The sequence below is a fragment of the Hemitrygon akajei genome, chromosome 31, assembly GCF_048418815.1.
Source record: "Hemitrygon akajei chromosome 31, sHemAka1.3, whole genome shotgun sequence".
NCBI classification, from domain to species: domain Eukaryota; kingdom Metazoa; phylum Chordata; class Chondrichthyes; order Myliobatiformes; family Dasyatidae; genus Hemitrygon; species Hemitrygon akajei.
Genome location: NC_133154.1, coordinates 15,979,663 through 15,996,512, shown reverse-complemented (window position 1 = coordinate 15,996,512; position 16,850 = coordinate 15,979,663). Strand labels below are relative to the sequence as shown.

General features: G+C 46.0%; 1 protein-coding gene across 10 annotated transcripts in view; it reads left to right on the top strand.

Moving 5' to 3' along the window:
* LOC140719429 (myosin phosphatase Rho-interacting protein-like) overlaps positions 1 to 16,850 on the top strand; it is a 290,247-nt gene that overhangs the window by 129,919 nt on the left and 143,478 nt on the right. For 7 of the 10 annotated variants that reach the window (XM_073034091.1, XM_073034087.1, XM_073034090.1 and 4 more), the window contains 2 exons: positions 6,104 to 6,187; positions 10,004 to 10,087. The exons of 1 other annotated variant lie outside the window; for it this stretch is intronic. In XM_073034091.1, the coding sequence (XP_072890192.1) occupies positions 6,104 to 6,187; positions 10,004 to 10,087 (168 nt within the window). The remainder of the gene's footprint in view (positions 1 to 6,103; positions 6,188 to 10,003; positions 10,088 to 16,850) is intronic. 2 more of the 10 variants (XM_073034093.1, XM_073034094.1) reach the window with 1 other exon arrangement.

Here is a 16,850-nt window from a genome sequence, read left to right as displayed (position 1 = left end):
ATAAAGGAAAGGAGGTGGTGAAGCAGAGGGAGGATGCCCGTGAAGTCAGCGGGGGGGGGGGGGGAGGAAGAAGGGGTAAAGGTATGTCACTGATAAAGCTGCCAGTTTATGCTCCCCTACCCCCTTATCCTGGCTTCTGTCCCTTTCCTTTGCAATGCTGATAAGGGTGTCGGCCTGAAACATTGACTGGCCGCCCCCCTCCACGGATGCTGCCTGACTTGCTGAGTTCCTCCAGCAATTTGTGTGATGCTCCAGGGTTTTCCAGCATCTGCAGAGTCTCTTGTGTCTCTGATTGCGAGGCTGTGAGTTGCAAATTTTCAGAAGATTCTTCAATCTTTGAGAATGTAGAAGTTTTGGATGTTAGTTGCCTGCTAATCTAATTGTATATTAATAGTACTAGTACCCCTGTGATGGTGATTTAATGGTGGATGTTTGCCAATCAAACTTGCTGGCCCAGAAAGGGATCGATCTAACTCCTTGTTTCAGCAGCTCATTAGTTGTTTAAGAATATCTATTTCTCAACTTTGCTTATCAGTCTCTTTTTTCCCTTCTGATACTCCTGTCTTCCCCCCCCCCCCCCCCCCCCCCCACTATTCGGATTTTCACTGTTCATGAACACCTTTTAAAAAATAAACTTGCAGATGCAAAAAGTCTGAAATAAAAGCAGAAGTTGCAGCAACTGCTCATCAGGTCGAGCAGCGTTCGTGGGGCAGAGAAGCAGTTACCGTTTCAGGTCTGGGACCCTCTGCCGGAACTTGTGTTCACTGTTCCCTGCTCACCAGGTTGTCCCACCTTCCTTGTTCATAAACTTCTAGCATTACGACAGCGCACAATGTCTGGAGTGAAAGGGCGAGGACATGTTCCAACTTGTAGAGGAAGTTCCAGGAAAGCTGGTGTTGCCATCGTGGACCATACTGTGCCACAGTCTGGGGAAGATTAATTGTCATGTGCATGGAAGTTTAGAGCTGAGGGTGCGATCTCCTAGTGTGACCGTGGTGTGTCCAACTGGATATTTATTTCCTCTAGTGGAAGTTGATTCTGTGTGGACTCAGTGTGAAGAGCCCACGTGTGCTAGCTACCTCACAGAGTGGTGCTAATGCACGCCATGGCACTGTGCCTGCAGTTGCACCTTGACCTTCAGCAGCACCCAGAGCTGCTGATCCAGAATCTCCACGAGGATGCCAATGTGGGAGTGCAACAAGTGCAGCTGTTGGGAATGTGTATTTAAGAGCCAGAAGTTGGGACATTATGGAGGTTGAGTGGGAAAGTATTCACTTTGGAAAAGGGAGAATATATTTTGTAAGGTGGAAAACCAGAAAATGGCAGCGTCCAAATTTTGGGAAAGGAAGGAAATATGAATGTGAGTCCTTGCCAGATTATGAACTCCTGATTTATGTACGGGCCATAAGCATAGAACATAGAACAATACAGCACAGTACAGGCCCTTTGGCCCACAATGTTGTGCCGACCCTTAAACCCCTGCATCCCATATAACACCCCACCTTAAATTCTTCCATATACCTGTCTAGTAGTCTCTTAAATTTCACTAGGGTATCTGCCTTCACCACTGACTCAGGCAGTGCATTCCGCGCACCAACCTCTGAGTAAAAAACCCTTCCTCTAATATCCCCCTTGAACTTTCCACCCCTTACCTTAAAGCCATGTCCTCTTGTACTGAGCAGTGGTGCCCTGGGGAAGAGGCACTGGCTGTCCACTCTATCTATTCCTCTTAATATCTTGTATACCTCTATCATGTCTCCTCTCATCCTCCTTCTCTCCAGAGAGTAAAGCCCTAGTTCCCTTAATCTCTGATCATAATGCATACTCTGTAAACCAGGCAGCATCCTGGTAAATCTCCTCTGTACCCTTTCCAATGCTTTCATATCCTTCCTATCGTGAGGCGAACAGAACTGGACACAGCACTCCAATTGTGGCCTAACCAGAGTTTTACAGAGCTGCATCATTACCCCACGACTCTTAAACTCTATCCCTCAAAGAGGAACGAGCATCTGGGAGTTGGGTGGGATGGAATTGTCAGCTGCTCTAGAGCTGCAGGCATCCTCTGCTGCTTAGGAGATGGTTTGCAGCTCCATTTTAACTTGTGAGCTATTGACAGGAATGGGAACCCTACTGTAACAGCGGGCAAACTCTACTGTGCATTATTAGCATTAAGTTTATTTTTGATTTTTAAAAAATTATTGAGATACAATGTAGAATAGGTCCTCCTGGCCCTTTGAGACATGCCACCCAGCAATTCCCTGATTTAACCCTAGCCTAATCACGGGACAGTTTACAATGACCAACTGGTACATCTTTGGACTGTGGGAGGAAACCTACGCAGTCACGGGGAGAACATTTAAACTCCTTACAGGCAGCGGCGGGAATTGAATCTGGGTCGCTGGTACTGTGAAGCGTTGTGCTAACCACTAGGCCATCATGCCACATGTTAGTCTTTAATATGTAAAAATGAAGCCATGTTGCAGTTACATCTGATCATAATGAGACCATAGGTCCAGTCACGAGAAAGTCTGCAGATGCAGGAAATCCAAAGCAACACACACAGAAAGCTGGCAGAGCTCAGCAGGCCAGGCAGAATCTGTGGAAAAGAGCAAACAATTGAGGTTTCGTGCTGTGATCCTTCATCGGGAAGGTGTCCACAGGTCCAGTGTTGGCATCTTTACATAACAGTAGACTATCCTTGGAGGAATGCCATGATGATTCACTGTATCAGCAAGGGAGGCACTGTGAGGGGAATTCTTTGAAGAGAGACGGAGGAACGCAGTATGGCATACCCCAGAGTTTCGGAAAATTGGAGATACTCTCATTGAAGGATGTGGGTCTGGACATTCAGTTGCAGGACACCTTTTCCTCAGTGTTAGGTGATTGAAGATCAACTTTCCCTGTGGTGACGTGGGCTAATGACTGCCTGTGGGTCATTGTGTGCCACTGCAGGGATTTGAGTGATGCCCGTTGTGAATCACCTTGTGTAACTGAGAGTTTTATCAGATACACGTGGAATGATGTCTCTCCCTGTGAATCATTTGCCCAAGGAATGATCATTTGCACGGGTAACCAATCATGCTCATTAACTCAGTGCTGGATTTGGACCTGGGTAAGTTAAGACTGATTATTTTCAACCTTCACCCCTTTCCCATTGTTGCATTCTGCATGTTACCAATCTCTTCCCCCCACCGTTTCTAACTAGCCAATCAGTGTTGATCCTGACCTTGCAAGGATCAAGCTCCAACCCTCTGATCTCCTGGCCCTTGACCCTCCAATCCCTTAATAGCTTTGACCTTCTAAGACCCCAATCAATGCCTAGAGCCTCCGAGGCCCAAATCCTAACCTTGTGCTTCCATCCTTTTGATATGTTTTGTCACTTCAAAGCATTAAATTAATTCAAATAAAAATGCGGGGTCTGAAATGAACTCAGCAGGCCAGGCAGCACCTGTGGAAAAAAGTACAGTTGACGTTTCGGCCCAAAACCCAGTCCTGCTAAAGGGTCTCGGCCCAAAACATCGACTGTATTTTTTTCTATAGATGCTGCCTGGCCTACTGAGTTCCTCCAGCATTTTGTGTGTGTTGCTTGGATTTCCAGCATCTACAGATTTTCTCTTGTTTGAAGTATATGGTGACATATATGCATGTACTTCGATCAGAAGTTTACTTGGAACTTTGAACAGTCCACCTCTACCTATCCTCAATACATGGTGATGGGCTCCCTCTGGAAATCTGCAGCCCCCAGATCCCTACTCCACCGGTGGGATTTGATATGAAAATTCCAAGGGAGTCCAAACCGAGGAACGTCAGGTGAGAAGGTGCACGAAGTAGAGGCAGTTGTGCTGTCAGAGATGTTTTTGTGTAGTTGGAGGGAGAGGGCTGGCAGGTTCAGTGTGGCTGAGCTCAGTAAGCTCCTGCAGGGTCTCCTGTGAACAGTATGTAGTGAGAGAGCGGTAGAAGGAACGGGGATCTTGATGGACCCGTTAGCTCACCACTGGGACCCCTCTGCCTTCCACTATACCCATTCATGTCCTCACCTATTGGGATTCTCTGCCCCTCCCTCTCTAGACCTTTGACCCTCTCTGTTGGGACATGTACTCCATCCACTCCTCTCCACTGGTTTGTGATTGGTTGGTTTCCTTCTGCTGATCTGTAAAGGTGATTTTGATTGGTCAGCCTGACTACCACACAATGCTCCCGGGCTTTCCCTGAGACTGAGTCTGGAATTCTCATCAGCCAGAGGAGGGGTTGGTTGGCAGTGGAGGTGTCCCAGTGAGGGAGGGAGGGGGACGGTGGAGATCCCCTTCCCTCTTCCCCTCCATCACTACTGCTGTACTTGCTGTTCAGAGGAAATGAGTCCCATTGAACCTTTCGGCCCACCCCTTCCTCCATCTACATGGAATGGCACTAACAGCACGATAGTCGGCAGCTCACACACCTTCTCACCTGAACACGTACCAGGACATTCCTCAGTTTAGACATCTGGGAATCTTCACAACAAATGCCACTTAACAAAGGCACAACCTAGGAACAGAAGGACATTCCTTTAGAATGGAGATGAGGAGGAACTTCTTTAGCCAGGGAGTGGTGAGTCTGTAGAATTCTTTGCCACAGGCAGCTGTGGAGGCCAAGTCACTAGGTATGTTTAAAGTAGAGGTTGATAGGTTCTTGATTAGTCATGGTGTCTAAGGTTATGTGGAGAAGGCAGGAGAATGGGGTTGAGAGGGAAATTAAATCAGCCATGATAGAATGGCAGATTGAATACAATGGGCTGAATGGCCTAAGTCTGCTCCTATGTCTTATGGTAAGGAGTTGCAGTATTCTGTAAGGAGTCTAGTGCCACCTTCCCAGATTAAGTGGAGATGGATCATTGTCATTGTCGTCCATTTTTATAGTTAACCAGTCAGCGGTGATTAATGGAGTGGGTGATACCAAGTTTGTCAAAACATTTCCACATCCTCCCACCCTGTTTCAATGACAGTGTTTGTCACTAATTTCTGGTAGGTGGTATCTCATTAATCAGCGTACCTCAAGGTGCCAGTGTTCTGTTGTTCTCACCCCACCACGCTGAGAGTGTCCAACTGTTACTCGACCCATCCCATCCCCCACACTGCCAGTGCCCAAACCATCTTATCCCCCATTTCCAGAGTCCAAATATTCCCACCCACACTGCCACGATCTTACCCATCTCATCACTCACACTACCAGTCCACTGCCACTCACCTGTTCCCATCTTCCACACTGCCAGTCAAGGTTTTCTCATTCCTTACGCTGCCAGTGTCCAACCATCTCATCCCACATATCCAGCATCTAATTGCTCTCACCCCACAATGCCAGTGTCCAGTCCATTCCATGCCACACAGTGCCAGTGTCCAACTGTGCCAGCATCCAGCCCATCCCATCCCTCGCAGTTCCAGTCTCCCAACTGTTCACGCACGCACGCACGCACGCGCACACACACACACACACACACACACACACACAAAAAACACACACACACACACACACACACACACACACACACACACACACACACACACACACACACACACACACACACACACACACACACACACACACACACACACACACACACACACTTCCCGCCAGTGCCCAAACCATCTCACCCTCCACATTTCCAGTGTCCAGTTACTCCCAGCCCACACCGCCTCTATCCAACCCATCTCATCCCACACGTTGCCAGTGTCTAGTTGTTCCCACCCCTCAATGCCAGTGTTCAATCCGTTCCATGCTCCGTAGTGCCAGTGTCCAGCCCATCCCAACCCCTCTCTCACAGTTCCAATATCGAACTGCCAGTCTCCCTCTAAACAGTGGTCCCTGGTTTAATTTCTCTGTGGTCATTGTCAGCTTGCAAGTGACCCCTGTTTGCAGATTCTCTCTGGAAATCTGCAGTCTTACCCCACAACTCCTGGTGTTCTCGTCTGTTCCTTTGCACTGGCCCTGCCGCCTCGGGACTGTACTGAGGGAGCAGGAGGACCCACTGTGATGGTGTGATAACACCAATGGGCACTGAGAAGTGAAAACTTGAGCGGTGGGTGCAGCCTCAGATCGTGAAAAGACTTTATTTTAACTTCCTGCACAGACTGAAAGAGGATTCACAACCAGGACCAAGCCCACCTCACCACACAAAGAAGTCTATCCACAGACAGCAGACAAGCAGGAAAAGGTAAGGCTGGTGCTGCATCCATGGGTGACCCTAGTCCGGCTGCACAGACAGTCTGCCTTGGGATACGCTGAGAAGGTGGTAATTGGCTTCTGTTAAGATTAGAGTTCTCTCCAGCTGAAGAAATTCCTCTTCATCTCTGTTCTAAAAGGACTCCCCTCTATTCTGAGGTTTTAGACTCTCCCACCATAGGAAACATCCTCTCCATATCCACTCTGTCAAGGCTTTCACCATTCGATAGGTTTCAATGAGGTCACCCCTCACTCTTCTGAATTCTGGTGAATACAGGCCCAGAACCATCAAACACTCTTCATATGACAAGCCATTCAGTCCTGGAATAATTTTCATGGACCTCCTTTGAATTCTCTGCAGTTCCAGCACATCCTTTCTAAGATAAGGGGCCCAAACCTGCTCACAATATTCCAAGTGAGGCCTCACCAGTACTTTATAGTCTCAACATTACATCCTTGCTTTTATATTCTAGTCCTCTTGAAATGAATGCTAACATTGCATTTGCCTTCCTCACCACAGACTCAACCTGCAAATTCAATCCTGCACAAGGACTCCCAAGTCCCTTTACACCTCAGTTATTTTTGTATTTTCTCTCTGTTTACAAAATAATCAACCCTTTTATTTCTTCTATCAAAGTGCATGACCATACATTTCCTGACACTGTATTCCATTTACCATTTCTTTGCCCATTCTCCTAATCTGTCTAAGTCCTTCTGTACTACTTCCTCAAAACTACCTGCCTCTCCATCAATCTTCATTTCGTCTGCAAACTTTGCAACAAAGCCATCAATTCCATCATCCAAATCATTTACATATAATGTAAAAAGATTCGGTCCCAACACAGACCCCTGTGGAACACCACTAGTCACCGGCAGCCAGCCAGTAAAGGTTCCCTTTATTCTCACTCTTTGCCTCCTGCCAATCAGCCACTGCTTTATCCATGCTAGAAACTTTCCCGTAATATCATGGGCTCATAGCTTGTTAAAAAGGCTCATGTTTGGCACCTTGTCAAAGGCCTTCTGAAAACCAAGTACACAACATCAACTAATTCTCCTTTGTCTATCTTGCTTGTTATTTCTTCAAAGAATTCCAACATCTTTGTTAGGGAAGATTTTCCCATGAGGAAACCATGCTGACTACGGCCTATTTTATCACGTGGCGCCAAGCACCCTGAGATGCCAACATCTTCTCAAACACTGAGGTCAGACTAACTGGCCTATAGTTTCCTTTCTTCTGCCTCTCTCTCTCTTCCTGAAGAGTGGAGTGACATTTACAATTTTCCAGTCTTCAGGACCATTCCAGAATCTGGTGATCATTGTTAATGCCTCTCCGATCTCTTCAACCACCTCTTTCAGAACTCTATGGTGTACGCCATCTGGTCCAGGTGACTTATCTACATTCAGACTTTTCTGTTTCCCAAGAGCTTTCTCTTTAGTTATGGCAACTTCACACACTTCATGCCCCCTGACACTTGGAACTTTCACCATACTGCTGGAGTCTAACACAGTGAAGACTGATGCAAAATACTTATTCAGTTCATCCGCCATTTTGTTGTCCTCCAATATACTTCTCCAGCATCATTTTCCAGTGGTCTGGTATCCACTCTTGTCTCTCTTTTCCACTTTATGTAATAGGAATGGTGAGGGTGGAGTGCTGGACCAGGGGTGGGGAACAGGTGGCAGAGAAGGACTGCCGGGGCAGGGGGTGATGCGGGTGCAGACTCTTCTGGCACTGAGACACCAGGCAAGGTGATTTGATTTCAAACAATTGGTTTATTGATCATTACATTCATCTATCTGGTGCTTCCTGCTCTCTCCCCTCTCCCTTCTCATTCCCAACCACAATTCCCCTCTCCCTGTCCCCTTCCCACTCTCAGTCTATTGTAGACCCATATCAAAATCAGGTTTATCATCACTCACATATGTCATGAAATTGCTTTTTCTTTGCAGCTGTACTGTGCAATACTTAAAATTACTAAAGTATTACACACTTTTACATTACTGTGTAAAAAATCTTAGGCACCTGGGGGGGGGGGGGGGGTGCGAGTGTGTGTGTGTGTGTGCTTTCTATAAAACGATCTTGAGAACTCTTCCCTGCCTCTCATTCCTTAACAGGCTGAGAGAGGTTTACCTAATAGGCCCATCTCCAACTCACTGAACAGAGATGTCCGTCAGCAGGGGACCGAAAAGGACAAGAGGGTAAAGTGGGTTTTAGAGTGTGGGTTGATGATGGCAGGGCTGCCCTCACTTTCCCTGCTGGCTCCCCCTGAAGGTGCTGGTCCTGTGCCCCAGGAGCAGGGTTTTCCTGGGAGGTTGATATGACTGTCTATGGGTGCACATGTTGGGATGGTTGGTAGAAAGGTAGATACTTCATTGATCCCAAAGGAAATTACAGTGTCACAGTAGCGTTACAAGTGCACAGATATAAATATTGGAAGAGAAGTAGGAAGAATAAAAAATAAGTTACCACAAACAGTCTAACAGGAGGGGGGGGGGGTGTCATCACTTCCCTGGCTATAGGTTGACTCATTATAGAGCCTAATGGTTGATAGTAAGAATGACCTCATAATGCTCTCTTTGGAGCAGTGCAGTTGCCTTGGTCTATTACTGAAAGTGCTCCTCTGTTCAGCCAAGGTGGCATGCAGAGGGTGAGAAACGTTGTCCAGAATTGCCAGGATTTTCCGTAGGGTCCTTTGTTCTACCGCAGCCTCCAGTGTGTCCAGTTTGATTCCTATCACGGAGCCGGCCTTTCTAGTCAGTTTACTGAGCTTGCCCCAGCACACCACCGCATAGAATATTGCACTGACAACAACAGACTGGTGGAACATGTGAAGGAGAGGCCTGCACACTCCAAAGGACCTCAGTCTCCTCATGAAGTAGAGGAGACTCAGGCCCTTCTTGTACACAGCCTCTGTGTTGGTGCTCCACTCAAGTCTGTCATCCAGGCGCACCCCTAGGTCCTCACCACATCTACATCCTCACCATCAATAGTAACAGGGAGCAATGCAGGCTTAGTCTTCCCAAAGTCCATCACCATCTCTGTGGGGCTTTAGGAGAATGGCAAAGGTACTGGTGCTCCCGCTGATTGTGGTTCCATGGTGAGGAAGTGTAGCCAGCTGCCGTATCCCTGGAGAGATTCCACGAGCCACCGGCGGTACAGGTTGAATCAAGCATCCTTCGGTTATCCCTCTGGATTGCAGATTCACTCCTTATCTCCTACTCTGAGCTGCTGCCAGGACCTTTTCCAGCAGTTGTGATCAGAGCTTTGACTTCAGAGTCACCGATGAAAATTTGAACTCTCATGCCCTCAGTGCCCACTCCAGAACTCGATCCTGGCACGTGCCCGTTACTCTCTGTCAGTCCCTCCATCCAAACCTGCCCCCATTCTGTGGTCCAGCGCTGCTAGGAATCCATCTAACTCCACATGGGGCCATGCCTTCTCTCATCTGTAATTCTCTACCTCTCTCCTGAATCACTTATCTCCTCTCCACCTTCCAAAATCTCCACCCACTCACCCCCTTCAAAACCTCCCCTCTCTCCCCTTATACCTTCTGTACTCACCCCTCTCTCCTCTGGGTGACTTTCCCCTTGTACCACCTCTTGGACCTTAACCCCTCACCTTCTGAACTCTCCTCCTCTCTCCGCCTTCACCTCCCATACCCCCCTCCTCCTCCTCCTCCTCCTCCCAGATGCCTTATTCCCCTGACTTCCCAATCAGGAAGCAACTTTCTATTGTTCACTCTGCTGCTATTATTTATTACCGCCATTCACAGCGGAGTTTCTAAAATGTCTAAATGTGTCCTTGCAGGTGGAGAGAGGATTCTCCAGTAGGACCACCTCAAATTCTGTGAACAAGGGTGTCTCCAAACAGACAGCAGATAAGAATGGAAAGGTACATGAACATAGGACCAGGGTTAGGCTATTTAACCTTCTGAACGTGCCTCAATGCTCTCTGAGGCTGTTGACCCAACTCCCGGAAAGACAATCCCTGGTTACAACATAGCCTGAACTGTTTGTAAGTCAGAAATGAGCAGAGAAAGTTTGTGGGAGAGGGTCACAGAAACAGGTGACTGGGAAAGTGAGCAGAGGAAGGAAGAGGGACTGCTCATCGCTCCCCCCTCTGCTTGGCTCCACACATCCCCCAGTCGTTGCGGCTCAGTGAGCAGAGAGGGAGTGGGAGAGAAATATTGCATCCCTACCCAGTAGAAGATTGGTCCTGGTATTGGCTTATTATTGTTAAATGTACAGTGAAAGGCTTGTCTTGCAAATTGTTCATCCAGATCAGATTATTGGCCAGTGCATTCAGCTAGAATACGGTAAAACAATAACAATGCAGAATAAAGTGTGAAAACTAGATAAATTAGCTCGTTTTTACTCACATATAAATCCGATTTGTGATAGATGTCGATCTGAGGTAGCCTCTCTGACTCATATGTTTTGGTCTTGCCCTCATAGAAAAATTTTGGAAAGGTATTTTTGATACATTCTCTACAGTTTTGCATATTGATTTACAACCTCACCCTATCACCAGTGATTGATCTGCCATCTTCAGCTCGGCGGATGATTACATTTGCTACTTTAATGGCTAGAAGATCTATTTTATTAAATTGGAAAGAGGTAAATCCTCCAACTACATCTCAATGGTTTTCTCAAACCAATTCCTGTTTAAATTTAGAAAAAATTAGAAGTGGTACCTTTGATTCCCCGGTTAAATTTGAAGAAACTTGGAGGCCTTTTATTCAATACTTTCACAGAATGTAATTTGACCTTTTCCCATTCCTTTATATCATTCATTAACTTGTGTAGAGGAGCGGAGTTGATGACACTAATAATTTTTATTGATGCAATAGAATAGCCCAGCTTGCTTTTTTTTTTAGTTTAGGTTTAGTTGTGTTTAGTATATTTTGGGTTTTTTTCAATTTGGGGTTTTTAAAAGAAAAAGGATCATTTTTATTAAAAAAAAAAGAAAAATGTAAAAAATGCGGTGCCGGTAAATGATAAAGTGCAAGATCATAATGTGGTTGATGTTAAGGCCAGGAGTCCATCTTATTGTACAAGAGATTTGTCCAAGAGTCTGATAACAGTGGGATGGAAGCTGTCCTTGAGCCTGTGGTATGTGCTTTCAGGCTTTTGTATCTTCTGTCTGATGGGAGTGGGGAGAAGAGAGAACATTCAGGGTGGGCTCTTTGATTATGCTGGCTGCTTTACTGAGGCAGCATAAAGTACGGACAGAGTCCCTGGGCTTGTAGACTAGTTCTTGTGATGTGCTGAGCTGTGCCCACGGCCCTTTACAGTTTCTTGTGGTCATGTGCTGCGGATCCACAGCAACTGTCAAATCCGTCCCTATTCATCCTCCTCACCTTCCAACCGCTTGATCGTACCTGTATATATGGGGAGTCCGTAGGTCAGGCGTTCAAACCCCGGGTGGACCTTTATACTTGTCTTTGCCTATTCCCCCACAAATCCTTTTGTAACCAGTGTCTACTGTCCCAGCACCCGTTGCCAGTTGCTAAGACGGTTTCCAAGGTTTTAACGTTCTTTCTATGTAGAAGTGTTTTGTAACTCAGGATATTTGGGAAAGGGATTAGTAAAGCAGAAGTAATCCTTCATGTCATCAACAGTGAGTAGAGTGCAGAATCAGCTACATTACAGAATAATAGACTGAAATAGCATCGAAAATGGCCCTCAGAAACACAAAAGATTCTGCAAATGCCATCTGTTCATTTCCTTACATAGATGCTGCCTGACTTGCTGAATTCCTCCAGCATCTTGAAGGGGGGGGGGGGGGAGGAAGAACCCCAAAAATGTTGGGGTGCAGGGGAGGGAAAGGAGTACAAGCTGGCAGGTGATAGGTGAAACCAGATGAGGAAGAAAGGGGCGGGATGAAGTGAGAAGCTGGGAGGTGTTAGGTGCAAGAGGTATAGAAGGATGCTTCGAAGAAGGCTACTAATCACCAACAAATATTTTCCAGCATAGACTGAGTGGATTGCCACAGATTGCAAGTTCAAGGAAACAAACCTATCAAATACACTTTCAAATCAATGTACCGGTAGTCACCCCTCAGTCTCCTACATTTCAAGGCTGCCCAACCTCTCCAACGCCTTAACCACTTGGCCACATGCCACACTAACTGGTAAAAGCCAGCATGAAAAATGTCTTCTTCACCACCCTGTCTACCGGTGACACCACTTTCAGTGAAATATGTGCGTGTACTCCAACGTCCCTTTGTTCCGCAACACTCTCCCGAGCCCAGCATTCTCTGTACATGTCCTACCCTTGTCTGACTTTACAAAATGCAACCCTTCACTCTTATCTGGATTGACAGCCATTTGCCCATCCTTGGCCCACTTACCCAGCTAACTAAGATCCCCCTGCGAGTTTGATACCTTTCATCACTGTCTGTGATTTCACCTATGTCCATCCAGTGTAAAGCATAGGATGAAAATAGATAACAACTTGGATATGGCGTTATGAGGAATTCTGAAGTTTCTTCAGCCATACGCACAAAATGCTGAAGGAACTTTACTGGTCAGGCAGCATCTATGGAGGGAAATAAACAGTCGATGATTTGGGCCAAGACTGAATCCTAATTGGCCTGAAATGCGATCTATTCCTTTCCCTCCATAGATGCTGCCTGACCTGTCAAGTTCCTCCAGCATCTTGAGGGCTTAACTGGAGTATGGAGTCCAATTCTGGTAACCAGTTTGGGAAGAGTATGAAGGTTTGGAAAAGATTTTCTGGGCTGTGGGATTGCAGTTCCCGTGTCAGACTCTCCCCTTGAGGTAGGGAATGTTGAGAGGCCTGTTAGAGGTGTACAGAGAGTGGTGAATCTGTGGAATTCTCTGCCACAGGAAACAGTTGAGGCCGGTTCATTAGCTATATTTAAGAGGAAGTTAGATATGGCCCTTGTGGCTAAAGGGATCAGGGGGTATGGAGAGAAAGCAGGTACAGGGTTCTGAGTTGGATGATCAGCCATGATCATTTTCTATGTTTCTATGTACTACACAATGACAGGGCCGGAAATGGTAGACAGTTGGGGACTATTGTGGCTGAGGGACAGAGAGCACAGAATGTAAGCAGGAATGTTAGTTATGATCAGAAACTGATTCCCTACAAGGTCAATTGAACTCTGGTGGGGAGGAGCAAGTTGGGTTGGTATATAAGAGAAAGTTTTCTGGGCAATAGCGTTGGTACGATAGCAGGACCAGGAGCTGGCACGGACTTGATGGGCTGAACAGCTGTAGGAAACATTCTATGACTCTGTGAGTCTAAATTCAATCTAATTCTTAAACTAAACCCCTAGTCCAGTCAAAATAATTTCTCCCTCTTTACCTTATTACTTTTCCCCAATCATGTCACTTAAATTGCAGGGAATACAACCCAAGTTTGCGGCATGTCTCCTTGTAACTTAGATTCCAGGTATCATCCAGGTACATTTAAATTGTGCTTCCTATACTGTCTGCATATTCCAATACTAATGTCTCCACAATTTCTTTAGCCACCTCCTTCAGAACCCTGGAGTGTACACCATCTGGTCCAGTTGACTTATCTACCTTCAGACCTTTCAGTTTCCCAAGAACCTTCCCCCTAGTAATGGCAACTTTGCTCACTTCTGCCCCCTGATGTTCTCAAACTTCTGGCATAGTACAGTGAAGAATGTAGCGAAATACTATTCCGTTCATCCACCATTTCTACCTCTCCAGCATCATTTTCCAGCGACACGATATCCACTCTCACCTCTCTTTTAGACTTTATATATCTGAAGAAACTTTTGGTAGGTTTTGTTTTTACACAGAGAGTGGTGGGTGCATGGAATGCCATGTTGCGTGGTGTCAGAGGGCAGCTACGTTTAAGAAACTCCTTAGATAGGTACACGGATGATAGAAAAATAGAGGATTATGTGGGAGGAAAGGGTTAGATTGATCTTAGAGTAAGTTAAAAGGTTGGCACAACATTGTGGACTAAATGGACTATGCATTGTAATCTACAAAAAATATATATATCATTGGTTACATAAAGTCTTTGGAGAATGGACAAAGGCAAGTATAGAGGCACTCCCTGGTTGACAACCACCTGATTTATAGAGAGTTTGTAGATACAAAGTAGTGTTTGGGAGACCGGTGGGTTGGAGGGGGGATGGATTTGCCTGCTGCAAGCATCTACCAAGCAGAAATGGGAGTATTTGCACTTGTGTTTTCTCCCTCACTCCCCCGCCCCGCCAGTCGTGCGGGGTGGAGCCGAACAGGGCTGGGAGCACCGAGCAGACTTGCTCGTTCACTCATGGAGTCAGTGAGCCTGGCTTTCGGCCACTGTATCTGTGTCTGCTCGCAATCCCCTGACCGATGTTTCTCTGATCCTCTCCCACATGCACGTCTTGTCTTACGACCAGTTTTCAGGAAAGGGACCTTGTTGTAATCTGGACACTGCCTATACATAGTTCATTCTCAGAGAGCCACAACCTCATTGAATGGTGGAGTGTAGTCAGACCGGGATCCAATATAACAGCAGTATAACTTCCTTTTTCTCCCAACCTACAGTTTAAAAACCAGAACTTTACGTAGAACACTACATAAGCAGCATAACACAGTTCAGCCCTTTTCCCCATGATGTTGTGTCAACCTTTTAGCCTACTCTAAGATCATCTAACCTTTCTCTCCACCATAGCTCTCTATTTTTCTATCATCCACGTACCTATCTAAGAGTTTCTTAAACCTTGCTGCCTCTACCAACACTCCCGATAGGGTATTCCGTGCAACCAACACTCTTTAATGTTCCCCCTATACTTTCCTCCAAATCACTTTAAAATTATACCCTCTGGTATTAGCTATTTCTGCCCTGGGGAAAAGTCTCTGGCTATCTGCTCAATCTGTGCTTCTTATCATCCTGTACACCTTTAGTTTCCGTACCCAATTAAGCTATGCCACTTAACCTTTGGTAACACCAGCCTTTCACCATGCACAATGACTTTATTCTGAATGTTCTTGTACCTGCCTACACTGAATCCCATTTAGCACAACAGCCACTCACTTACTCTGCTAGTAGCTCTCATTTTGCACCCTTCAGTGGCTTGGTTCCAACCTGACACCGAACTTGGCGCTTTGTGAGCGTGCTGGAAACCTGAAGGGGGAGTTGGAAATGGCGGAATACTCAGCAGACCCATCAGCATCAGTGGAGGGAAAAGCCGGGTTAATTTTTCTGCAAAGGAACCTTTCAGTTTAAAGGAACTCTATTGTTGAAGAGTTTTCAATTGTTTTGTTGAATGATCCTGGGAGTGCAAGGGTTAATGTATGAGGCGTATTTAATAACTCTGGAGTTTAGAAGAATGGAGAGGATCTCATTGAAAGTGATTGAATGTTGAAAGGCCTGGATAGAGTGGAAATGGAGAAGATGTTTCTGGTCGTGGGAGTTTGTGGCTAGAGGACACAGTCTCAGAATAGAAGGAAGTCCCTTTAGAACTGAGATGTGGAGGAATTTCGTGGTGAATCTATGAAATTAATTGCCACAGACAGCTGTAGAGGCCAAATCATTGGGTTTATTTAAGGTGGGAGAATGATGTGTTTTTGATTAGTAAGGGCTTCAAAGGTTATAGGGAGAAGGTAGAAGAATGGGGTTGAGAGGGATAATAAATCAGCCATGATTGGATGGCAGAGTAGACGATGGGCTGAATGGCCCAATTCTGCTGTTATGGAGTCATTGACTTTACACATTGCCTCCATTAGCCATGGCTTGTTAAATATTTCCAGTGTTTTATATTTGATGCAACACACACAAAATGCTGGAGGAACTCAGCAGGCCAGGCAGCATCTTTGGAAAAGGGTAAACAGTCAAGATGCTTCTTCAGGACTGAAAAGGAAGAGAGAAGATGCCAGAATGAAAAGGTGGGGAATGGGGAAGGAGGCTGGCTGGAAGGTGATAGGTGAAGCCAGGTGGGTGGGAAAGATCAAGGGCTGATAGGAGAAGAGAGTGGACAATAGGAGAAAGGGAAGGAGGAGGGGTACCGGGGAGGGGGAGTAATAGACAGGTGAGAAGAAGTGAAAGATTAGAGTAGGAAGGGGAAGTGGAAACTTGTCTGATTTTTCAGCTTCACCATCCGCAGTGAAGACATATCATCATACACTCCACCCCCATCACAATCTCCCAGAATTTAGCTCTTGCCCATTATATGCGCCCTCAGAACACTTCCAGATCAATAGCTTGTCCTCAATGTGCCACCAGTTTCAACCTTTGATATCTCTCCAAGTTGAAAGTATGACACCTTCCGGAGTCCATCTGATCAGCAACTCTGAGTATTTCCCAGCGTTGTAGGCCATAAGCAGTCAGATGTTACTGAAGAACTGAACACAGCCAACAGTCAGGGGAAAAAAAAGTCCTTACTTCGCGTCACACTAGCAAACACAGAAGGTTAAAGTTTACCGTGTGATAAACTGTACGGACAGACATTTAAATTAGGATCAGGAAAGGACCGCTCAAGCCAGCTCCACAGTTCTGTAAAGTCACAGCTAATTTATTTTCTGCATTCCAGCTGACCTTCCACCCTCTTGTTTATCAAGAATCCATCTATATTTGGCTTAAAAATAATTTGAATCTGCCTTACCATCTTTGAGGAAGAGAATTTTAAAAAATCTAACGTCTCCACATCATGGGTGACCTCTTAG